This window comes from Sceloporus undulatus, chromosome 5, assembly GCF_019175285.1.
Source record: "Sceloporus undulatus isolate JIND9_A2432 ecotype Alabama chromosome 5, SceUnd_v1.1, whole genome shotgun sequence".
Lineage (NCBI taxonomy): Eukaryota > Metazoa > Chordata > Lepidosauria > Squamata > Phrynosomatidae > Sceloporus > Sceloporus undulatus.
Window position 1 is genome coordinate 3,136,892 of NC_056526.1, and position 26,290 is coordinate 3,163,181.

General features: G+C 45.1%; 1 protein-coding gene across 2 annotated transcripts; it reads right to left on the minus strand.

Annotated features, from left to right (window-relative positions):
• Positions 1-5,282: 5,282 nt before the first annotated feature.
• Positions 5,283-24,616, minus strand: CALU (calumenin). Of its 2 annotated transcripts, none has more exons than XM_042468498.1 (7): positions 24,493-24,616; positions 16,622-16,857; positions 14,236-14,429; positions 11,836-12,002; positions 11,300-11,360; positions 9,233-9,432; positions 5,283-8,248 (listed from the first exon to the last, which is right to left on the minus strand). In XM_042468498.1, exons 2-7 carry the CDS (start codon positions 16,846-16,848, stop codon positions 8,144-8,146), a joined length of 954 nt encoding a protein of 317 aa, XP_042324432.1. In that variant the 5' UTR covers positions 16,849-16,857; positions 24,493-24,616; the 3' UTR covers positions 5,283-8,143. The 2 variants fall into 2 exon arrangements, with proteins under 2 accessions (XP_042324432.1, XP_042324431.1); XM_042468497.1 differs by lacking the exon at positions 14,236-14,429 and adding an exon at positions 14,494-14,687.
• Positions 24,617-26,290: the final 1,674 nt, after the last annotated feature.

Below are 26,290 nucleotides of genomic sequence, written 5' to 3' on the forward strand. Positions count from 1 at the left end.
CTTCTTTGGTCAATCTAAATGAGCCTCCCAATGCCACTGGTCTAGGATGTATTTGGACACAGAATAGACCAATGCTGGGGCACAGTCCAGTTTGCTCCAAATTGCCAGGGCAAGACATTAAAATGTCAGAGACTCATAGAATTTATTCCTTTACAACCAACATTGTGATAAACAACAAATCCAAGCACTGACCAATGAAGGAGAAAGAAGGCAGATGGTAAAAGAAAAGGGGAAGCATCACGGACCCAAAGGGATTAAAAAGTGGACCCTAAGGTACTGTGGAACCAGCCAAATAAAACCTTCACAGGTCTGCTCAGGAAATCCCCTTTTCCCATTTTCTGACTGTTCTGTAGGCAGCGACAGGACAGTTTTTCAGACTGCGAACATGAGGACTAGAAACCTATTTATTAGTTACGAAACCTACAGGGAAAAAAAGAGATCTACCGAAAGATGGGTTGTGTAGTCTGCACATGAACTGTCCTCTGTGTGATGCTAATGACTCTTCTTGAGAGCCCTGGTGTGGGACACACTTCCCAAGAACCAGCTCCAGGCAGCTGAAAGGCAGAAATCCATGGAAGGCAAAAGCAAGCAAGCCAAGGTTGGAATCAGAGAGCTGGAAGAGACCCCAAAGGCCATACAGACCAACCCCATTCTGCCATGCAGAAATGCACAATCCAAGCCCTCCCTGTGATCCAGCCTGTGTTGAAAACCCTCAAAAGAAGGAGACAACCAACCTCCGAGGGAGCATCTTCCACTCTTGAACAGCTCTTACTGTCAGAAGGTTCTTCATAATGTTGAGGTGAAATCTCTTTTCCTGTAGTTTGCACCCATTGCTCCATTTCCTAGTTTCTGGAAAACAAGTTTGCTCCCTCCTTTGACATCCCTTCAAGTATTTAAACAGGGCTATCATATCACCTCTTAACCTTCTCTTCTCCAGGTTAAACATACCAGTTCCCTAAGTGTCTCTCCTCAGAGGGCTTCATGGGTTCCAGACCCTTCACCATTTTGGTCACCCTCCTCTGGACATGCTCCAGTTTCTCAGCATCCTTTTTGAATTCTGGTGCCCAGAACGGGACGCAGGATTCCAGTTGCTGGGGAAGGGATTGTAATTTGTACATTATTGTGGGGCTGGGATCCTTCTACATTTTTCATTATATCAGGATATTGGTCCTACAAGCCACTTGGGAAGTTGTGTGTGCATATGTGATAAATGTGTGGGTGGGTGCATGAGAGAGACAGTCGGAAAGAATTCTAGCCACCTCACTTTAAGCAAAGGGAGACGGGAATCATCTAGCTCTCAAGAGTGCTTCCTGAACTACAGCTCCCAGCATCCCTGACCACTGGCTTTGCTGACAAGGGACACTGTGCAAAGGGATCTTGTAGCAGCTTTGAGATGAACTGTGCAAAAGAAGTTTGTAGCATAAACTTTTATAGACTTCCTTAGATGCAAAGACCTTTGGTCCTTCCTGGGTACCAGACTATGCCGTGCATCTGTGGAAGTAGACCAAGTCTACAAAAGCTCATGTCCAGTTCACTCCATACATGCAAGGAAGATAACCAAGACCATGAAAGCTCATGGTACAACTTCTTTCGCTCAGTTTGGAGATGATCAGATGGGGGTGAGGGGAGGAGGAGCCAGGAGTAAAAGGCATCATCCCAGCAATGTTACACAATCACGCTGAAGATTTTCAAATGCATCGCACTTATTCAAGACTTAACCCATGAAGATCCAGAAATGCTCTAATAACAAACTATTTATGGAGAAGTCCCATGAAAGGTTTGTTGTTGGAATGCTCCTGGATCTTCATGGGTTACATCCTGGATAAGTGCAATGTGTCTGAAAATCGTCAGTTGCACAACCTTACCAGGACTATGGCTTTTTCTTTCCCGATGCCCCCCCACTTGATAAACTCCTCAGTCTCAAAGGTGCTACAAGATCCTTTTGCATACTGATATTTTCCAGATGCTGGGGTTATGGTCCCAAGCTCTCCTACTCCAGGGAAGAGACAAGGGCAGGGAATGAACAGACTACAGCAGAATAGCATCAGGGCAATAACTTTGCACCAGACCTGGAATGAAAGAGAACAAGCAAAGCAGCTCCTTGATGCCTGTTTGGCAAGTGAGCTGCAGGCTTTGGAAGAAGATGAGGCTGGGGGGGGGGGGCAAGAATACCATTTCCCCTGAAATGAATGGGGTAGGGACCAGACTGCCTCCCCCCCATCCAGCCCCCGTGGCCTCTGCCCTCTGCAGCCAGCTCTACCATTATCAGGCTTTGTCATGGGAGGCAGCATTAAAGCACAGCCAACTGTGTGGGAAAGAACACAAAGAGCGCCTGCTTTGGCATAAAGTCTCTGGGCCATCCCTCCCTGGAAACATGGAAAGACTCCAAGGGAAGCTGCTGCCAGACAATGATGTGGAGCAAGGAATATTTGCATTGGATGAGTCCTGCATCAGGGCACAGAAGTTTTGGTGTAGGTACTTAGAGCTTGAAACAGTGGCTTCCATGTCAGCAGAGCACTGAATCCAGTCCACGTTTTTGCTAGTTCTAAAGGAGCTCTACATGGCCCTAAAGCTGTTCAGGACTAGAGTTCAGCACCTTGGAGACCTCCTTTGATGCTTAGTATAAAGCCTGGAGTGGATTCACCATCCCACTGTCATGGGAGCTATCAATAGCCACCAGCTTGAAGTTGGTTTTTGAAGAGTGGGTGGGAACTTGCATGGGGAAGGTCTCCAGAGCTTTCTTTCTTGGATCTGGATGGTGAGTGATGAGGAAGCCCTCTCTTCCCTGAGGAACCTCATGCGAGGAGTTGCAGATGAAAATTATGCAGCCCTCCAGATCTTGTTGGATTCCAACTCTTAGTAGCCTTGGTCAGCACAGCCAATGGTGAGGTGCACTGACAGCTGCAGTCCCAGGTATTTTCCGGAGGGCTACAATGTGCGTGGCGCATGCCACTTTTGTCCTAGTCAGAGAAAAGTGTAGACCAAAGACTCTCCACTTTTTTGTACTGACTTCTTAAGTTTCATGTCATTGACAGCTGTCCTCTTTCACCAGGGGTGGGAACCATCTGGCCCTCCAGATGTTATTGGACTGCAATTCCCAGCAGCCCCAACCAACAGTGGTTATAGTGAGAAATTCTAGGATGCGAAGTCTAGTAAGATGTGGAGGGACTCATGGGTCCCACGTCTGTCCTACAAGGATGCCTGGCTCTCTTCCAACAAATGCTAAATCTTTCCAGTGGCATCCTCATTTTTGGCAATTTCCATTTCAAAAACCTGTGCAGCGTCTTTCAAAATACGCACTTGTCTTAAAGGTTTTGGGGGAGAGGATAAGCCTACTGTATAGGCCTCTGCCTTCATTTGCTGCTGTTATTGCTGTGACTTTTGGATCAGCCGCCTTTCGACGGACGTTCATCACACTCCCTATGAACATCACAACAGACATATCAGGAGTCTGCCTCTACTGATCCCGGATCTGGAGGAGCAATGCTGTTGTGAAAATGGGCACCACGACTTCACACCAGGCCAGTTGTGCCCAATTAGCAGTCCTTGTGATAAATAAGTCTCTGCACCATTGGCTTGTGGCAAAAAACATCACTTCCAAAAAATGTAGTTCACACTTCCAACTCTTCCCTCACCTGGCAGTGCTAGGAAAACCTAAAGTGTGACATAAGATCTGGAAAATTACTTTTACCTACCAAGTTACACACACTGCAATAGCCTTGCATCTTATCGTCCTGGCAGCCCAAACGCAACACGACAATTTACTGAAGACAGCTAAATCCTTCGGCCTCACTTAAGCTTTGGATGAATGACAGAACGTGTTCTCTCCTTCAGACACTGAGAACTTTTTAAAAACATGTACAAAGCATGTATGATATTCCAGCAGAATCTGCCACGGCTTGTATATCCGCCTTTTTGTTTTTTTCTTAACCAGCTTCTACAATAAATCAAGTACAAGCATTGCAATGCAATGTGACGTTGGAGAGCAGTCATGTGTCCTTTAAAAGGTGGCTTGGGTGTTTGCAGTGCAAGCAGCAGGGAAATGGTGGTTTCAACACTCTCCCATAATGTAAAAGATGGAAATGTGGGCTGAGGCCAAGCACCAGGGAGCTTTAAGTATTGCAGATGTTTTGGCACACTGGTTGTTCTTAGCAGAGCAATCCAGCCTTCACATCTGGCCGGGGGGGGGGGGAAGCCCCATTCTCCCCATTTGGCCTCCTTGGGCTGCTCTCAACCCTCCTGCCATGGCTGTGGATGGATATGGGTGTCTCAAATAGACACCCATATCCGTCCTCTTCTCATCCATGTTGACTTTCTACCATAGCCCCCTCCAGCCATTTTGAGCAGCATGTTACAGAAGGTGTCTCAAATTACAAAAGGCGAATCAATTTCTAACTGTAGCTGCTGCTGTGTGCCTGAAAGTCCTTTCCAACTTACAGCGAACCTCAGGCAAAGCTATCATGGGGGTTTCTTGGCAAGATTTGTACAAAAGGGATATGCCTTCCTGGAGACTGAGAGTGTGACTTGCCCAAGGCCACCCAATGGGTTTCTATGGCTGAATAGGGATCTGAACCTGAGGCTCCCAGAGTCCAAGCCCAACACTCAAACTACCCTGGCTCTCAAAGCAAAGCTATCACAGGGCTTTTTGCGGCAAGAGTTGTTCAGAAGTGGCTTGCCATTGCCTTCCACTGAGGCTGAGTGTGACTTGTCGAAAGTCACCTAATGGGTTTCCATGGCTGAGCGGGGATTCGAACCTTGATCCCCAGAGACCTAGATTAACACTCAAAACCACTATGCCATGCCGGCTGCTCTTAATTTCAATTACAGTACATGCATTTATCTCTCATGGAAGATCATGTCCCATCCCTGGCTAGTCAGTCTAGGAATGGTTCCTCTTGCTCCCAAACTATCCTCACACTTGATTTGTTTGAGATGTGCTGGCAGTAACTGAAAGGGACCATCTGCAAAACAGAGACAGAGAGAAACCTCACACATTTTTTCCTTTTAAAATCAAGTTGTTGACACCTCCATCCCACGCGCAATATAGCTTCAAAATAGGTGGTTAACAAGGTCCACGTAAAATTGATTTAGGCTATAAAGCAGTGACTATGCTGGTTAGGGACTTCTGTGAGCTAATAGTCTGAAAGAAGGAAAATGGAACTTTCCCATGTTCTGGATCAGACCCAACAAAGCTCTTTCTTGTTTTTAAGCAAAGGTACACTTTCTAAGCAAGAATGACATAAAGACACAGGCATACACACAATTGAACATGTACAAAGGTGTAAGGGATGTAAACAGTTTTATTAAGACACCATTCTTATCTGTATGTTGTACATTATATAAAACTCCATTTACACTCTACAAAAAAATCCCTCCAAAAAAAGGCGGCCAATGAAGTGTTTTGGGAGAGGTGAATCCATTTCTTCCGCCACCGGCCTTTATATCTGCTCTAATAATGAGACAACCGTGAAAGGGAAAACACACCAGAATATCGAACTCAAGACACCAATTCTCGATCTAGAATTATCTCTCCACAGGCAGCCACAAGTCTTGTATTTATTTTTTTAAGTGTTTTTCTTTGCACACACATGCAACACAGTGTCTTAAACCTTTGGCTCACATTGGCTGCATCTACACTGCAGAAATAATCTAGTTTGACACCACTTGAACTGTCACGGCTCAATGCTATGAAATTCTGAGAACGCCATTGCTCTGGTGTTAAACTACCCTCCCCAGAATTTCATAGCATTGAGCCATGGCAGTTCAAGTGGTGTCAAACTAGATTATTTCTGCAGTGCAGATGCAACCCAAGATAGAGTTGGAGGTTCAAGGTCTGAAAGCACCTGCACCAAATGTGTGTGTGTGTGTTGTATGAGACTGCCTGGCACAGGGTTACGAATGCCCCCATGTTTCCAGATCTGCAGTTGAGAGTAGCAGGGGACCAACACAGGCTCAACGTGGATACAGTACTTTTAGGTGTGCTCTTAAACATGGAAAGATGGCAGGATAGGAAGAAATTTGCAGTGCAGACATGCCATTAGTGTTAATGTGAGGCAAGCCAAGAGCGTCTGTTCTCTTCCATGACTTTTCCTGCCTCCTGGAGGGCTCGACCTACCTAGCTTCTTGGCTCTCTTTTCCAACATCATGGACGTTATTATTGACTGGAAGAGACACTTTCTGCTGTTTCACATCAGCAGCCAAGTTCAGCACCAATAACAGCTGAATGGCATACACAGATCCTCAAAAAATCCTGGCCAGGGTATTTATCTTTTGCTCTCATTGGTACAGAAGTAACTTTCTTGTTCACTATACCAGGATGTGTGTTTTGTTTGAATTTTTGAACACAGTTACATGAAATCAGCAGAAAGAGACAGTGCTTCAGGCATTCAACTAGTCACCACTATTCAAAAGAAAAAAAAATCTTACCCAGCAACTCGGATCGTTCAAACAGTTTGCGGGCTGCTAGTCTTCAAAGAGCTAACCTGAAGCAGCAGCTTAAAGAGATCAGCCATGCCACGCTTGCTGACACAAAAACAGGAACACAAATTACATTTTAACTGTTCTAAGCCTCTATATGGGGACCAACTGCAGGTGGGCTGGCCAAAAAAAAAAAACCCCAAATCTGCCAACAGAGCCCCTGGCTTTAGCCAACTCAACTTCTCCACAGACTTTACCCAGGACAAAGAATGAGTAACCTCACAGTCTGTGCAAACTAGTGCTAAAGGAAGAAAAGGATGCAAGTAACACCAATCAATGTTATTCTGCCCTCAAATTATATCGCTGAAAGATGAGCCGAACTTCCCAAGTTACATCCTAAGAGCAAAAGAGGGTGCCAACTGCCTCCTTAAACAAGGGTGAGGCCCTCCCTGATACAGCAGCCAGGAGTCTTAAAAAGCCCACTGGAAGATCCCAAATACTGCTTGAAAAGGCATTTAATACTGAATTGCTGCTGCTGCTTCATCAACCAGATACACACAAGGGAAGAGTGGATCTCTCTCTACATGACGTTCAGGGATTCATTTTTCAGTGAATTCCCCCTTCAGTGGGGAAACCTGGTTTATTCCTTCCCCTGCCCCCCAAGAATAAAGGCACTTCAAAACTGCAGAATTTCCAGAAGCTTTTAACTGCCCCACTGTTTTCCTTAAGGTCTTTACCTCCAAACGGCATTTGCCTACTGCCTCTTTACCTTAAGAGATCAGCTCTGGGTTGGGCATTTGCTGTTTGCAAGTCTCATCCAACCTGCTCAACTTCAAACTACATACTATGAGCAGCAGACCTCAGTCTGGAGGAGAAAGGGGTAGAGGTGCCCGTCTTCCCTTAACACACCAAATCTCGGGAAATACCTCAAACAGAAGTGTCGCAGCAGCACTGGTTAAATCACCTCCGTTCCTGCTCTGAAAAAGGGAAGGGGTGAAGGCTGCTGACTTCCAGAGCTGGAAAAGCCCCAGGAATGAACACTTATGAAGGGAAGAGACCCCACTTTTCCTGTGATTCAAGGAAGCCAAATATGTGACTTGATCCAAGCATTCCTGACTACTCAAGTGGTTAAGAGGAATACTGAGGAAATCCCTGTGCTGACTGTCAGGGACAGCAGAAGCAAACTGAAGTGGAACTGCATGCGCACAAGGCCGGGCTGCTGAAGAAGGCAAAACCTCAAATACAAACATACTTCTGTTCTTTGTTTTCCTGGGCCCTCTTTGTTCAATGGCATTTGGTGACCAGATTCTGTAGCTCAAGACAGGGGAGTTTTTAAAAGGGAGAATGGAAAGGTCACACAATGGGGAAGGCAGTGCTGCTAATGTTTCAGGAAAGGTATTCTTCCTCCTCTCACAGAACAAAAGTAATACAAAAAATAAACAGAACTTGTTAGACATTAAAACAACATGCAAATCTATAAAGCAAAAACAAACAACACCCCAAAGTGTGGCAACTGAAAGGTGTTTTTTTAGAACACTGAGCTCCCATCTCTTTGGGAGAAATGAAGCAAAGACTGGAGAGATTTATTATTGTCGTTGTTTCCCCATGTAGTTGCCTGAAACTGCCAGTCTTTGTAGTAGTAGTGAGAGTGTCTTATGTTACTCCAGAAACAGTAAAAAATAATTACTTTGTTTTTCCTTTTTCTTAAGAAAGAGGGTTCTGTGGTTTAGAATTCATCGTGTCGTACTAATGCTTCGCCAAAGTCCGTTGCCTGGCTGCCCACAAACAAATCGTACTTGTCCACAATTTCTTCTTTGGTGAGTTTGCCGTCCTGAAGGAAGAAACAAAGATCACAGGTGAGAGTTCAGATTTCCAGCCACCAGCATGGTGCAGCCTTTTGAGCATTGTCCTATGACTCTGGAGGTCAGAGGTTAAATCCCGCTCAGCCAGAAACCCATTGGGAAAGCTGGGGCAGTCACCCACACTCAGCCTCTGAGGAAGGCCATGGCAAACCCCTCTGAACAAAACTTGCCACGAAAACCCCACTTTTGGGTTGCTGTAAGTTGAAGATACACAACAACAACAAACATCTACCTGATTTCACGAGGAACCTGTGGGACACAGGCCTTTAGCTTATGGTAATACTGCTAAATAGTGAGGGCCCAATCCTTCAGGAAGATTTCTGAAACCATCAGGGGCTGTGCTCTTACATGGCTCCCATGTGCTTCAACAGGACTTGATCAGAACCACCTCAGACCAGACACAATTTTATCTGGCCCCAGCAATCAGTGAGGTGAGGCTAGGAGATGAGAATCTGTAAGCTCCTGCCCCAGCAAAACTGGCCTAGAGAAGGCAGGGATTACTCCACAAGGAGCAGATGCCAGCATGTAGATGGCAAAGGAACTGGCTGTGGCTGAAGGAGCTTTTAATGGGAGTGCTGCACTTTCAGCTTCATTGTTATATGTTAAATGCTTTTTAGATTTCTTTTTAATAGGAATGATTACTTTTTAAAAAAAATTTGCACCAAAAATGGTTTTGATCTGTGCTGTAAGCCACCTTGGATTCTATATTAGAAGAAAGGTGGGCTTTTTAACAAAGTAAGTAAGGATGGATGGGTAATATTTGGTTAGGGCACATTTGAAGACACCCTGATGGGCCGAAATAATCAAGAACCTCTCCTATCTTAGGCAAAGACAAGAGCCAGCTCCAAATCTCCCATTCACTACTGAGAAAGATCACCAGGCATCATCTGGGCCCCAATGATTCCCACTGGCATGGACTGCAGAATCCAACCACTCCACAAAGCCTTCCACACCTTGTTCTGATCCGACTCATACACAAGGTGCCGTGCTTCTGCCTCAGCATGATCATAGTCTAAGGGGAGGATCCAGTCTTTGGTCTCTTCTTTGTCCATTTTCCCATCGCGGTTCTTGTCCCTGAACTCTACAAATTGTTCTCGCTCCGTCTTCACCCACTCAGGTTCTTCAGCATCACCATCATGGCTATACATATCACCTACGGGGTGAGGGGACACACAGATTAGGCCTAAAAAGTCTTGTCATCGCATTCAGTAACCTAATCCTACTTTCAGCCTCTCCAGCTGCTCAGACCCTGAGCGTGTAAGAATTACAAAACAAACGAACAAAAAAAATATAACGGAACAGGAATGCCACTTATTTTTCCTGAAAGAGGCTGGGTGAGATGGCCTTTGTGGCTAGTTCCAACTCTGTGCTTTATGATTTACATAAAGGCACTAGATCCTGTCTGATCTTAGAAGCTAATCAGGGTCAGTCCTGGTTAGTACTTGGATGGGATACTGCGAACGAATCCCAGGTGCTGCAGACTAAATTTCAAAGGAAGGAACTGGCAAAACCACCTCTGAGTATTATTTGCCTGAGAAGGCCCTATGAAATTCATGAGGTCACCATAAGTTGACAGGCAACTTGAAAGCAGGTGAGCATGAACACACACAAGTATTTTGTGATAGTGGCAATAAAACCTCTCTGGTGGGAATTGGCTCCCTGTCACAGAAAGGATGGCCAAACAGAAACAGCTCTGCTTTCCCTTGGCTGATCTGCTGTTCTGAGGGTTGCTCCAAGCACTTGACAAGAGGTGCTCATATTCTAAGGAGAGACAGGGATGGCAATTTCCAGATGAATGCCAGAGGAGGAGATAAAGATGATGATAACAGTTACGGCTATAAAGCAGGGGAGGGCAACTGTAAGGAGTGGGGGCAATTTTCATCTCCAGGCTTCTTGGAAGCGATACACTTGTACCTGGCTCCTTTTCACATTTTTCAGCTGATTCTGATCAACTTGGAGAATGTTGGGAGTCTCTGGGGGTGGGTGAGCAAAACCACAGCATTTGCAAGTGGTTCAAGGCCATTTTCAGGCCAACCCCCCCCCCCCACTTCAAAATGAGCCTGGGAAATTCTTTTTTAATAAGGGGGCAGGTTCTGGAGGCTCTTTGGAGGCTACAAAAGTGGGTTGGGGGTGAAATGAGACTGTGGCCTCACTTTCCACTTTCTGGTACATAGGAAAAAATTTGCTAGAATCTGGAGGGCAACTCCTTGTGCTGCTGCCTTTGTTTTCTCATCAGAAAAGCCATTATCTCTGTACCTATGTCTTAATGCACACAGTAGTAGTAGTAGTAATAATAATAATAATAGGATTTATTTATATGCCATCCAATCACTGGGAATCCGGGCGGCTTACAAGAGAGAGGATAATAGACAGTTGCCCACCCTCAGGCTTACAATCTAAAAAATACTACAAGTGCTGGATGGCCAAGTCCTGAGCCTGTGTCTTGAGCCCTATCCTCTGTCTCAGGCGGCTATTGCTCTAGCCTCACTCAAGTTCCAGTCATCGTGTTTATGAAGCTCCATATGTACCAACACCCTGTTTGGACCTCCAAGACTGTGTACTAAGAAACAGGAACTTATGCACAAGGGTTCCCAGCATCCCTTATCTTGAGGCCCACTCTCCATTTAAAAATGTTCCAGTGTATGAAAAAACCATGGGGCAAAGCCAATTTCTACTTGGTAAAGGCCAAACTGGGCAGAGAAACAGAATCATGGAGTTGGAAGAGACGGCAAGGGCCATCCAGTCCAACCCCCTACCAAGCAGGAAATCTAAACATTAGAGCAGCCTCTGCCTCTTGTGCAAAGGAATGGCCTCCAGGCTGGTTGCTTTGCTTACCATGGAATTAGCAAAAACAAAGTAACTCCATTCTGGTTCTCAAGACATGAAGAAATAAGAGGGCATCTTTCCATGAAGGCTTGGAACGCACCAGATGCAAAAGCCCTCCCAAACAACGTGATTAATAGGCCTACAAAATATAACAGCAACACAAACCCAGAGAGACAAAGTGAAGGAACACTTACCTATGTATTCTTCCAAGTCAATGAAGCCATCTCCATTCTTATCAATATCTTCCATGGTTTCCTATTGAGAAAAATCAAGATGACCATTACTTTTCACTCTTAAGCAGGACCCAACCTTTCTTTGCTTTACCACAGAATGACAACAAAAAGGTAAGTGTTTATTTCCAGGAGGATGTATAACAGGTCCTAAGTTAAAATCGCTAAAACTACTTCTAACAACCTAAAAGAGAAGGGGAAGGGACTGGAAACTTTCACCCAAGCTTGCAAACTAACTTCCTTGTGCCCCATTCTCTTAGGACTCTTAGTAGCACCCCAAGACTGGCTGAATGGGGTGCCACTAAGAGTCTTAGCCCTGTACCAAGTTTAAATTCCCTAATTACCAACCCTCATTCTTTTGGCCAGAATACATGTCAGAAATAGTACAAAGGCTTCAGGTAGCCAGGATGCTGATTGAAGAACACATACATCACACTTGCACCCTCTTTTAAGTGGCACATGGTTGCTAGAAAGCCTGAGGAACATGGCACCCCACCCACCTGCACCACAATATCCTTCATATAGTCATATTCTTCAGGATGCAGGAAGGCCGTGAACTCATCCTTGGTAGCAATCAGATCACCATCCTTATCAGCCATTTTGAACCTTCTCTCGTCTCTCGTCATCATCTGTTTGTAATTAAAGCCATCATCTGGGTCCGGGTCATCTGAATGGCAAGAGAAAGGCTGTGTGAATTCAAGACCTACTTGAATTCTACTACAACTCTACTACACTATCACTACTATTGCAGAAAGAGTTGGGTGCCCAGGAATGGCAGGGGACAGAATACAGCAGTTAGGACTGGAATCATTTTGAGGTGGCACAGCATGCAAATGATTTCTTTATCCTAAGGAAGTGACTAAGAGCACAGGCTTCAATGTCCTGGTTTGGCTTATGAAGTGTACTTTTGCACTCCAGAAAACATCACAAGTGCCCAGACTTCTTTCCCGACTGTGGAGCCACAAAGTTAGGTGTGAATCATTGCAGTAACTGAAATCTAATCCCCACTTCCCAGCACCAAGGGTGAGGGGAAGGCTGTAGGTTGTTTAGGTATTTTCAAGCCAAGGCGTGGGCACAGAGGAGCCAAACAAAATTCAGATGGCCACAATTCTTTGCTTGGCCATCAAGGAACAGCTTCCATTTGGGAACAGTTTAAACACAACAAATGCTTTGTTCCAAACTGCTCTTTTGACTTAGGGGGCTTGCAGAGAAAGAGCTCCAAAATCAATTATGCCCCTATTTCATCTTTTGCTCTTTAACAATTTTTTTTTCTGATAAGAAAACAGGAAGTAGTAGTAGTGGGCTGGAAGAGACTGTCACTTGCTTTCCACTCCTCTGGCCAATTCTTTATTTGAAGTCGGGAATTACAAAATAAAAGCTTCATCTGGAAACAACTTCAGATAACAAAACATTCATATATGAATTAATAGGAAGGAGAGGGGAGGTCAACAAGCCTATGGTGCAATGTAACTGGGGTAGCTCTTTTACAAATTCAATTGCTCCAAAGCCAAGAAGCGCAAGCTAAGTAGGTTTGCAAATAATTCAAAGATGGTTTGTGAATGACGTAGAAGTCAACAGCAGTGCTTTTCAACTTTCCTGGGCCTTTAGATATTTGACCTTCAACTCCCAGAATCCCCCCCAGGACAATGCAGCACAGGGATTCTGAAAACTAAAGTCCCAAACATCTGATGGGCCAACAGTCAAGAATCACTGCTTTACACAACAGTGCAATGAATCCTGCTATGCAGACTTTTCTTTTTGGGGAATATTCACTTCTTGCAGCACTTAACATGCTACATTTTTGTCCCAGCTTCTCTGAACCCCAAAGCTCTTGGTATGGCACTGTTCTTTTCTCCTCATGGGACCACAGTGTGGTCAAGTGGGGCAGAGTGACCCAAGCAGAACTCTATTGCCAATGAACTTCATAAATGATGAAATGAGGACTAGCAATTCATACACACATGAACTGGCCACATTGCCATCAAGTTGCGTGATAGGAAATGCAACTGTGAACCTCTCCGAATTTTTTTTCCTTTCACACTGGCATGTTGTCGAAGAATGAGAAGACAAACAGCAACTGAGAGGACCTTTCCGGAAGTTTCTGGCTCATGTTATGTTGTGCATAGTACACCCAGAAAGCCTAGCCATTAAGTGATGCCAGACAACAGGATAAGGAAATGTAGGGTTTTTTTAAGTACACCTCCCAGAATCCCTCAGCTGGGATTGGCTGTGGAATTCTGGGAGTGACAGTCCTCCAAAAGTAATTTTTCCAGCTCTGGATTTAGCACAGTTCCCAAGTATTCATCAGACCTTCAGAGTAGAGCAGTGCCAATCCTGCCCTAGAGAAAAAAAACATTCCTGAGTGCCACCAGCCCTGCAGAGAAGGACTAAGTGCTCCTAGACTTGACCCATCCCAAGAAGGTATCCTCCAGTTGTGTTGGATTACAACTTTGTAGGAACAAAGCCAAACCACAGTCCAACACACTTGGAAGGCAAAGAACTGGGGAGAGGAAAGGTTTCAAAAACAAGAGGAAAAGTAAGGTTAACATTAAATGGAATTACAGTATGACTGTTCATAGGAATTTGTGGAAGTCTGTTAAAGCATCAATAAAGCAGAGGTATGAAGTTGCATTTCTATTCAGAGCTCAACTGTTTTAGGGTTTCTTCAGCATTGTGAGTATAAATTTGTGAAATACTGTAGTCGATCTGATTAAGAGGAATAGTCAATTGATTGAGAAAGTTCTCCTCCAAAAGGAGGAACAGCATAGAATTCTCTCAAGAGTGGAGAAGCTGGACCCCACCCCAGCGCACTTCAGACATCTGCGGAAGGGCACCCTCTGGCTTCTGCTTTATCGGTAAGAGATCAGGAATTCTGTGGCTTCGACAACTTGACCCCTTACCCAGGTAAGTGCCATAGGTCACGTTTCTGTACTCATCCCAGGAGATCAAGCCATCTTGATTCATGTCATACTCCTGCCACTGGTGTTCTACATTGTCATATACGTACTTCTTCTGTGCCTTCTTAATCCAGTCCTTCAGCTCCCCCTCGGTCACAAACCCATCCTTATCCGTGTCTATTTTATTTACAATCATTCTACAAGACAAAACAGCAAGTTTCAAGGCACCGGTCAGGCAACACTCTTACAGCAGAGACCTACCTAAGATGTAGCCGTAGGTGGCATTTTTATACTCCTCCCAGGAAATGAGCCCGTCCTCATTGAGGTCGTGCCCCTTCCACTGGCGCTCTACATCCTCGTAAATCCAGCGCTTTTGGGCAAACTTAATCCAGTCTTTTAGCTCTTCAGGAGTTACAAACCCATCCTTGTCTTCATCTATTTTACTTACAATTTTTCTGTAGGAAAGGCAGAAAAAGCCAGCAAGAGTTAAAAGAAACAAACCTGGACCTACCAAGTAGGACCACGCACTGGGAGACAGGGACACGGGTAGAACGCCTGTAGTGGAAGAAGGAAGGCCTAGAGGAGCTCACTCAGCAGCCCACAAAAAAAGTTCATTCACCCTTTTCTGCATCAGAGAGGAACAGGCTGAAGCTTTAGCTTTAAAAAGTCCCAGTGAGCAACCAACTGGCAGAGGGGAGCTGGCACTGGCGTTGCCTGCCAGGGCTTGGCCGTGGCCCACAGACATTCAATGGTTCTCCCTGCTGTCTCTTATTCTACACTACAAGCAAAGGTCCCCTGCAAATGCCCCAGAGGCACTGACCCAGATACTTCCCACATGCTGCAAGATGTAAGCCACAGCTTGGAACATGTAATTAATAAAATCTAACAGCCTAATGAACAGCCCTGGTCTCTGGAGTGCTGAGGAAAGGAAAGCCACAGAGAGGCACAGGGCTCCTTCCGCTCCACTGCTAGATGGACTACTAATGGTTTTGTTGTGGGTGAGTGCCTTTGGAGTTTTGAGTCACTACTTCTGACAATCACTCAAAAAGGTTGGACCTGGTGAGGAAGTTGATATCCAGCCAGAGGAAAAGAGGAAAAGATCTGCTTTAGCTGAACAACCAAAAAGCATGACTGGGACAGGATGGGGATGGGAGGTAATTTTATTGGTTTTGAGTAAATAGTTCAGTTGCTCTTCTCAAGCTAGTTGCCTTCCACTTTCTAGCAAGGAGACTGTACCAGTGTTAACACTTTTACTGTTTTTGAATAAACGAGTTTAGCTGTTCTTCTTAAGCTTGTTGCCTGCCACTCTCTAGTAAAGAGACTTTGTATTGCATTAGCACTTTTCCTTTGAAGTGTGAGGTTCTTTTTCTTGCCAAGTGAACCACAGAGAAACTCTTTCTTGCCAGGCATTACAGCTGTGCCCTTCCTCTCTCCTCTGCTTTCAGCAACAAATGTTTTAGAACTGACATTTAATCTACAAAGAAAGGTCAAACAAGGTGATAATTCAGGGTAAGATTCAGAAAGTGCCCTACAATCTGCCTGACCTGCTTGACAAACATCCCCTCAGCAAGAGAACAAAACCCCAGACCAGTTTGGATGGAGACTCTGGCCATGCAAAGTAATACAGTTCTTTATGAATTCTGATTAAACGATAGCTCTCAGAAAAGAAATAATTCAGCCAGATGATACTGCTGGACAAGCAACAAAGAACACTATTTCCATTTAAACCACCACGAAGAAAAATTGAATCCTAGCCTTTTTGTCTAATACTGAAGTCAACAGTCAGTGTGACAAGTTCAGAAAATCTGGGTGCTACAGTGCTACTCACAAGACAAATCTGCAAGATTTCTCCTCCCAAGAAAAGCTCCCATGTGTGGGCCAGCAAAAGTTTAAGAATGCACAGCCAAATATAACCACAGCTGTCAGCACTGTTACCTGACACTTGGCCACAGAGACTATGTCCATGTGTGTGTTTGTGTGCGTTAGCAGAAAGGGAGCATTTCCCACTGCAGAGGGAGAGCCACTGGTCACTGTCAAGGTCAAAGCATACTTAGCCTGAGTTACCTTTAATTCAGCAGGGCTTACCTCTGAGTAAATGTAGCTACTACTGGGCTAAAAGTCTGGGTAAAGGAAAACTGGGTAGCGCAGCTGGCTTGTGCAACACAAGGAAATATCCATTGTAGATGGACAGCACTCTCCAAAATGTTAGAATGTGTTCACTTTGCCAGCTCACAAGTGTGCCTACACTCTGGGAAGGGCTTATGGCAAGCTGAAGCGGCCTCGTGTCTACCACAGGCCTTCTAAAAAACAAGAAGTACCCATGCATCAGAGCAGAAATGAAAGCAAATGCCTGCCCCGGGACATGTCATTCATACCGAGGTTCTCTTACCCCAGCCTCTCCTTGCTCTCTTCTGGTGTCAACTGGTCAAAGGTCTTGGCCTCCTCGGCCCCTAGAAAGGCATCATGGTCATAGTCAAAATTCTGTGCATCATCGTGGACCTTGTCACTGAGCTGTGGGTCATGATGGACACGGTCCTTCTTCTCAGTGGGTTTGCTCAGGACACAGAGGGCCCACAGGAAGAGGTACACAGCGATTTGTCGAATAGCCACAACCATGATGAAACCCTTGGAAAATGAAAAGAAGAGCAAATTAAGCTTGTTTCGACTCCAGACGCAAATGCTGCAGCTCTAGGCTTCCTGTGGGGACCGTTAATCACACCCAACAGCTCTCTCTTCCTCGGAGGGGGTGCTTCCAAGTGGAAAAAAAGTAATTAATGCTGTAATTGCTGCATTTACTGTACCCCTGCAAGAAACCAGTAATCTTAATTAACAAGGAGTGATAGAGCCTGAAAACAGCATGTTAGATGTTCCAAGATGATCCCTGGGGCTATTGTTTTCTGATGCCCCAGAAACTACCATGGAGGCATGGTTAGCTAGTTGGACACACATCTGCTTGATCGTAGTATGTTGGGTTAAGTTCTGTATATACTGACCAGGTCAGCCTCCTACAGATGAGGTAGTCTGCAGCTGTCAAGACAGACAGACATATTCCCCCATTCCCTGGGAAAGGGGAACGTAATTCACGACTGATAAGTGCAGCCAAAGACTGATTAGCTCCTTTCAGAGGGAAATTCATTCCCCATGCATCATGCTCCCTCACTGGTCAAAGTGTCAGCACCTCCAAAAAGACCTTTGGCAATTCAACTCCTTACTGCCAACCATGCAAAGCTATCCCTGGCCCAAGATCCCAGAGGAAGCTCCTTCAGGAAAAAGGAACAGGAAATCAAAATGCTAGGTAGCTAAGAAGGAAGGAAAGTAGAACAGACAGCTGGCTGGAAAGAATGAAGTGGCAGAAATGTTAGATGAAGATGGACAAAATCCAGTTGATGAAAGCCCAGTGAGAGACACCTTCATTCCTTGATTGCATCTGTTTTCTTTTCCTTCTTTCCTGCCAACAGTCTGTTCTGCCCACCTCCTTTTGCTAGCTGGCATCTTGACTCTCTGTTCTTTGTTTTAAGCTCCATAAAAATGCTTCCTCCATTCAGGATGGCCTTTTGACCCTCTCTGAAGTCACGCTGTCTTCTCAGCATTTTACTGATCACATCAGATTGCCTCCAAAGATGTGGCTGCAGCCCACAAAAGCTTATGCCAAATATTACACTTTAGGTGCTGCAAGACTCTCTGATATTTTCCAGGAAACAGCCTCATGCAGCTAATGCCAGCCCCCCAGTAGAAATTATTACAATTAATAAATCTGTCCTGCAAATTAGCTCCATGTGTATTAATTCCTCTGTCAAGAGACAGCCACTTTGCAGCAGAATTAACCTCCAAGGAGTGCTTGGAGTACAAGGGATCTGGAAAGGCTTTGAAAAGGGTAGCACTGGGGTTTAAGCACAGGAATATACATAAAGATTCCCAGTTCCCCACCCCACAAAAACAGAAAAAGTCTACTCCAGTGCTCCTGAAGTGGTATAACCACTCATCCACACTCTTCATCATTCAAACAAAATAAAAACTCATACTCCCGATCCCTTTTGAGAAGTTATTAGTGACAGAATGGGCAGAGACATTTGATTCTTTCACTTCCCCATTTATTTCAATAAAGGTAAATTGGTTCCTTGATCACATCAAGTCTTTTTTTAATTTAAAAAAAGGTCGTGAAACAGGACACGTGCCACATACTGGAAATTACATCAAAATATGATGGTTTTGAACATGAATTATTCAGGCCTCCTTTAAAAAAGGTTTAACAAATATTTCAAACAGCTGATGGAGTCGGCAGCAACCCACTGCCTTTGGAGGGTTAATGCCACACTCCACCTTTGGTAGGACAAAGTTTGAATTACACACAAAGGAGCATCATAATAAATAATGGATATTCTTGTTCTAACATAGTAGCTAAGTACTGCATATTTCAAACAAATCACTAGGTAAGATTCCTCTTAAAAAGAGCAAAGTTTTAGGGGAACTAAATTCCAACCTGATTTTCTGCCAGCAACAAATTGTCCAAAATACTGTGGCAACATCTTTGCTCATCAATATGGTATTTTAACCATATTAAGTGCTGGAAGAGATAAGATGAAGGCCCACAACTGTTCTTGGAAATGTCCACAGTCCAACCCAAGATGCCTTTTAAAGCTGTTAAAGCCATCAAATCATGTCTTTTTTTTTAACATGGCAACATAGCCTGAAAAAACCACAAAAAACCATGGATGCCGGCCATGAAAGCCTTCAACTTCCCATCAAATCATGTTTAGGTTTAAGGGACATAAAGCAGTGCATGCATTTCATTCCCCCACTCTGCCAGATTTTCATTTTGCCAAAGCAAAATATGCTTCTCTCATTGCTTCCAAATTACTGGGAAACGTAGGTCAAGCACATGTCTCATGCCATTGAGTTATGTTTATAGATCCATAGCTAAACTTGCCACAGTAACTATGCAAGTGTGAAGCTAAGGAACTGGAGAATGAAAGAAGTAGCAATCTCTGCCCTTTGGATCCACAGAGGACAGTAAGAGCATCAAACATTTATGGGCCTCTCTCTTTCAATCACTCTCTCAATCTCTGTCAGCATTTGTTCACTGCAAGAGCTCTGTGTGTCACAAAACATGGGTCAATCAACGCAATACTACACTACACTACTCCTGGGAGGCCAACATTTATTGGAAAAAGAAAGGTTTGTGTTTAGCTTTCTGATCCATACAAGCCAAAGAACTTACAAGAATCCTGTAAAAGAGTCTCTGACCAGGGAAACCTACACTTGAGGAGCACAGAATCCTCTTTCAAGAACCTGAAGTATGTGCAGCCTTCCTCAAGATTCAAGCTCTGCCTTAAAAATAACTTTGCGGCATCTGCCCACAAGCGCTACCAATTCACACACAAACTGGAAAGCTCTAATCAACGGTGGGAAATCGATGTCATCATGTCTCACTGGGATTTGTCAAGACAGCAGAACAAGGCAGGCCAGCCTTTCCTGGAAAACCTCCAAGGTATGAGGTGTTCCCAGCCAGCTACTGCAACACCAAGCTATAAAACCAGACCAGAGTGTTACTATTAACACTTTCCAGTAAACTCTTTAAGCACACATTCTGGTTACCGATATACCGGCAGTGTTAGAAAAGCTAACACTTGACATTCCTGTCTGGCTCTAAAAAATTACCTAGAATCCAAGAGTTGGAAGAAACCTCAAGGGCCACTCAGTTCAACCCTTCTGCCATGCAGGAATACACAAGCAAAGCACTGCTTGGGACAGATGGCTATCCAGCCTCTGTTCAAGACCCTCCAAAGGAGACTCGACTGCCTTAAAAGGCAGCATCCACCATCAAACAGCTCTGACCATTAGAAGGTTCTCTCCAATGTTGACATGGAATCTCTTTTCCTGTACTTTGAATCCATTGCTCCATGTCCTATTCTCTGAAGCAGCAGAAAGCAAGATCATTACATCCTCAATGTGGCACCCCTTCAAATACCTAAACAGAGCTATCATATCACCCATTAACCTTCTCTTCTCCAGGCTAAACAGCCCCAGATCTTTCCTCATAGAATCAAAGAGTTGGAAGAGACTGCAAGGCCATGCAGTCCAACCCCATTCTGCCATGTAGGAAATCTAAATCAAAGCATCCCCAACAGATGGCCATCCAGCCTCTGTTTAAAGACCTCTAAGGAAGGCATCTTCACTACACTCCCAGGAAAGAGTGTCTTCCACTGTTGAACAGCCCTTACTCTCAGGAAGTTCCTGCTAATGTTGAGATGGAATCTCTTTTCCTGGAGCTTGCATTCATTGTTCTGGGTCCTGTTTTCTGGAGCAGCAGAAAACAAATTAGCTCCCTCCTCAATGTGACATCCCTTCAAATATTTAAACAGGGCGATCATATCACCTCTTAACCTTCTTTTCTCCAGGCTAAACATCCCCAGCTCCCTAAGTCGTTCCTCATAGGATTTCATGGTGTCCAGACCCTTCACCATTTTAGTCGCCCTCCTTTGGACATACTCCAGTTTCTCAGCATCCTTTTTGAATTGTGGTTCCCAGAACTGGACACAATATTCCAAGTGGGGCCTGACCAAAGCAGAAGAGAGTGTCTCTATTACTTCCCTTAATCTAGACACTATACCTCTATTGATGCAGCCTAAAATCACATTGGCCTTGTTAGCTGCCGCATCGCACTATTGATTCATGTTCAATTTGTGGCCTATTTGAACTCCCGGATCCTTTTCACACGTTTAGCCAGGCGTCACCCATCCTATATCTATGCATTTCATTTTTTTCTGCCTAAGTGCAGTACCTTACATTTCTCTGTGATCAAAATCATTTTGTTAAGTTTTAGCCCACCTCTCTAATCTATTAAGGTCATTTTGAATTTTGATCCTGTCCTCTGGGCTATTAGCTATTCCTAATTTGATGTCATCTGCAAATTTGATAAGCATGCCCTCTTTTCCTTCATCCAAGTCATTGATAAAGATGGTGAACAGCATCTGAAGCTGAAGGCATGGAGATAGAGAGCATGGGGGACAAAACCACTTGTCACATCTGCAGCTTGGCAGCAAAGCAACATGCTCCTCTCCAATGCCCTGCAAAATGGTACACAGGAATGGATCCCACACTAGAGATACCCAACCATGGAAAGCTCCATCGCAATCTTCCCTAACCAGATGCCTTCCGGGTAAGATGGACTATAGCTCCCATCACTCCTCAGAAGGCTCCAATATATACATGAGGAATGAGTGTTACTAATGTCTATGTTTAATAAAACACCATCTTCAACACACTAGACCTTGTCTGATTTCAGATGCTAAATAGGGCCAGGCCTGGTTAGCACTTGGATGGGAGACCCTCGGGAGGAAGTAGTAACTCCAGGCACGTCTATGAAAGAATCCTGCTTGAAACAGAGGAGAGATAATGCTACCAGTCAAGAGTTGGCAATATCGAGCTAAAGAGACTAAGGGTCCAAATCAGTACAAGGCAGCTGTGTTTCCAACTACAGTAATTTGCAGTAAACAGTAGAACACACTCCCTTGGTGTGTGGAGGAGTCTCCTTCTTTGGAGGCCTTTAAGCAGAGGCTGGATGGCCATCTGTCAGGGATGCTTTGATTGAGAGTTCCTGCATGGCAGAAGAAGGGGGTTGGACTGTATGGCCCTTGGGGCCTCTTCCAACTCTACAATTCTATGATTCTAATTTAACTTTCCATTTAAATATAATACTATAAATCCGCAATTCCCCAGTTGCCACATACACACAAATACAAACCAGAGCTGCTGAACATAACTCCCTTTGCTTTCTCAAGAACCTGGCATATTATAACTCTCCTCATAACAGGCCATACATAAATGCATTTAGTCTGACAGCACATTTCACAGTATCTTCATAAGATATCCTGATATCCTGATTTATTCGTGAAGAGTTTTGCTTGCCTATTCTAAAATAGTCTGCTGATAAAAGAGTAAGAACAATGTTAGTAAAAATCCAGTTTAAAGGGTTAAGGCTGCCTGTACAACCAAAGAGCCCTCCAACGCCCCAAAGGCTTTGGCAGACCTTGCTCACATCACGTTCTCGTCTGGAAGAAACCCACTGCTGACCTTGACAAGCAAGAAAACTTGTGAAAACATTTTCAAACACCAGACTAAACTAAAATATATTCACGCAACAGGTTTTTTCCCCTTTTGGAAAGTACAGAGAGAGAAAGAGGAGTCTTGAAGACTAGCCAGTTGAGGCCAACAAAGACTCTTGTGGGTGACAGCCCACTTTTTAAAAGGCGAATGGCCTCTACTGTTAATCCACAGCTGTTCAGCGTTTAAGGTCCCTCTGACTTCACTCAGATATGATGAACAAGTACCTAAAACTCTGGGTAACACTTTGTGCATTGAATAAGCAGGCTATGGTCCAAATCACATGGCAGAAATAATCCAGTCTGATAGGGCTTTAACTGTCCTGGCTCAAGGCCAGGGAATTCTGGGACAGATTGAGCCTTCTCTGTCAGAGAGCTCTAGGGCCACAATAAACTACAATTCCCAGGGTTCCCTAGCACTGAGCCTGGGCAGTGAAAGCGGTCTCAAACTGGATTACTGTGTTTTGGATTTATAACTCATGTTATTCATCATTTTTGGCCTCTTTAAGATGCAACAGAACTCTGCTGTTTCAGAGGGACTCAGTTTTGCTCTTTGCAAAGTAGGCACACTTTTTTCCTTCCCAGCTGCCCACTTCCCTCCCTTTCTCTATCGCTCTCTTGATTTGTCAGTGCCCTTCTTATTTGGGAAGCCAAGCAAAGAGTCCATATTTGGGGTGCTTTCTTTAATCTTGTGCCCCTCAGAGACACTGGGATAATGGGGACTGGATTACAAGGGGCCCTTGGCATCCACTGGAGTTTGGTTCCAGGACCCTCCGTGGATATCAAACTTCATGGATGCTCAAGTCCCATTATCTGCAATGGGATGTTGTTATTCTTATAATAGTAGGCCTTGGTATCTGCTGGGGTTTGCTTCCAGGATGCCCCATTGATATCAAACTTCATGGATGCTCAAGTCCCGTTATATACAATGTGCTGGTGGTATTTATTATTATTACCATCATGAAAGTGTGGCCTGGGCATCCTGGGCTGGGCTTTGGCTCCAGGATGCTACATGGATACCAAAACGTGTGGTTGCTCAAGTCCCAGTGTATACAGTGGGGTATTGATTATTATCATTACTACTACTAGGACTACTATTATTACAGCGGACTCTTGGTATCCATTGAGGTATAGTTCCAGAACACACACCCCCCCTCCGTGGATACCAAAATCCAGGGAGGCTCAAGTCCCATTATATTCAATGGGGTGTTGTTGTTGTTGTTACAGTGGGCCCTTTGGATCCACTGGGGTTTGGTTCCAGGACCCTCACGGATACCGAAATCCATGGATGCCCAAGTCCCATTATATACAATGGGGCATTATTATCATCATTATTATCCCTATTACAGTGGTCCCTTGGTAGCCACTCAGGTTTGGTTTTAGGACACACACACATCCCCCACAGACACCCAAATCCATGGATGCTCTTAACCAGGGGTAGGCAACCTGCGGCCCGGTAAGGCCTTGGGACAGGCCCCAGCCTGGTCCTGCTGCCGATTGCCGCCGGGGCCTTTGGGGGGGCAATTGTCTATAGAAGCCTCAGAAATATGCATTTATATTAACATTTTTTTAAAAATCAGCAAATTTTTTTGCGTGTCCTCCTTTTTTTAAAAAAAGTGTCTTCCATTTGAAAATTTTGTCCTACATTTGTCTTGGTTTATTTATAAAAAAAAATTTTTTTAAATTATTTAATTATTTATTTTTTGGCTTCGGCCCCCCAGTTGTCTGAGGGACAGCAACCCGGCCCCCGGCTCAAAAGGGTTGGCTACCCCTGCTCTTAACAGTCGAACAATAAAGCATAGCAGACAACAGGTGGAGGTATTGTTATTATCATTACTATCATTACTAAATATGCTCTTACTAGTCCCATTGAACACAACGGCACAGTAAGAAGCTGGCCTCTGATATCAAATGACCAAACCAAGGTCCTTTGGAAGCCAAGGATGGTTGGGTCCAATGGCTGACAGAAGGCAACAGACTTCCTAGCAGGGCTGGAGGGGGACGATGGGGCTGCTGTTGCGCTGCTAAGGGGGAACGGCTCCCTGACTGGAAAGCCTCGGGTCCGGCCTTTGAGGAGGCCGAAGCCGGGGACTAAAGTAACCCCCCCTTGCCCACGACCGACCCCCCGCCGAGCCTCCCTTGGGCTTCCCTCACGTACCGTAAGTCCAGCGCGGCAGCCCTTCGCCGGAGTGGGACTGGGATAGAGAGCGCCACGGCGCAGGCGCAGGCGCAGAACCCAAGATCCCTTGCGCGCGTGACGTATGCCGCGGCCCCCGATTGGACGGGCCTTTAATGCTACCCGGTCGCGGACTGGTCGGAGGAAGAAGTCACACAGGCGGGGCTCACGATTGGTCGAGCTCTTCGTGCCACTCAGGAGGTATCGAGGCAGGGATTGGCCAGAGGGAGGAGTCACGGAGGCGGGATCTTTTGGTTTTTTCCCCTCACGGAGATGGTGAGGTGGCGAGTGGGCGGGGCCGGGTATAAAAGGCAGGGAGCGGCCGCCTCAGACTCAGTTGGCGGCGGGAGGGAGTTGTCTGAGGAGAGTGTCCTAATTCGGTTCTCCCTCAGTCCGCCCCTTCGAAGGGTTTTGGGAATGCGTCATATTTTGAATGTAGCAATAATATATTAATATATGCTAATCATATACACAAGGAATTAATATATTACATAAATATAACACAGTAATTAATATAAAATATACACATACAATATGCATCCAATTATATATATAGCCAGCTAGATAATATAGGAGTATATGGATACATTATGTGCCTTTAGAATCAGAGATGGAAGAAGCCTCAGGGGCCCTGATCCAGTCCAAGCCCCTTCCTCTGCCATGCAGGAACTCTCAGTCAAAGCGTCCCATTGACAGATGGCCCTCCAGCCTCTGCTTAAAGACTTCCAAAGGAGGAGACTCCACCACACTCTGAGGAAGGAGTCTGTTCCACTGTTGAACAGCCCTTACTCTCAGGAAGTTCCTCCTAATGTTGAGGGGGAATCTCTTCCTGGAGCTTGCATCCATTGTTCTGGGCCCTATTCTCTGGAGCAGCAGAAAACAAGCTTGCTCCCTCCTCAATATGGCCTCCCTTCAAGTATTTAAGCATGGCTATCATATATCACCTCTTAACCCTCTCCTCCAGCTCCCTCAGCCACTCCTCATAGGGCTTTATGGTTTCCAGGCCCTTCACCATTTTGGTTGCCCTCCTCTGGACATGCTCCAGTTTCAACTGGAGGAAAAGCAAGCACCAGAACCAGTTCTAGCCAATTGCCAAGTGTGGTCAAGAGGGGAATAGCTGGGCCTTTGACCAAGGCCTAGAGATGGTTCCAGTCCAAAACATAGTGCAGCGGAAGGGATCCAGGTTGACAGGTTAGCTGCTGTGCTAGGGAAGCCAGTGCCAGGGAATGCTGGTTAATGTAGTCTATTGTGGCACAAGAGCTCTCTCACAGAGAAGGCTTGATGTCTCAAAGAACAACAGTCCCCAGGATCCCCCAGCACTGGCCCAGGGCAGTTAAAGTGGAGTAAAACTGGATGGTTCCTGCAGTGTGTTTTGGACCTCAGCAAAAACAGCCTCAAAGACTCCAATTCTGCAAATGAATGAAGGAACATCTCTTTCTCTGACATTTTGTCCATGCTTTAAAACTGTCAAGGAAAGGTCTTTCTAGCTACAAGAGGTGCATTATGGCTCAACACAGCAGAGATGCCTTGGTTGTGGAGCCCCAAATGTAGCACATCCTTCCCAAGGAGAGACAAGGGGCATTGACCCTGCAGTTCTTTTGGCAGCTGCAACATAGACTTTTTGGTTGCCCAGGCATTGCAACTGACTGGTGCTGATTGTATTTATTTTAGTAGAGCATTGTGGGGTTGTTGTTGTTGTTTACTATTTCATTCTCATTCTGTAATGTTCTGTTTGTGTTCTCTCCTGGTTCCCATGAGGATGAACAGCCATTTTAAAATG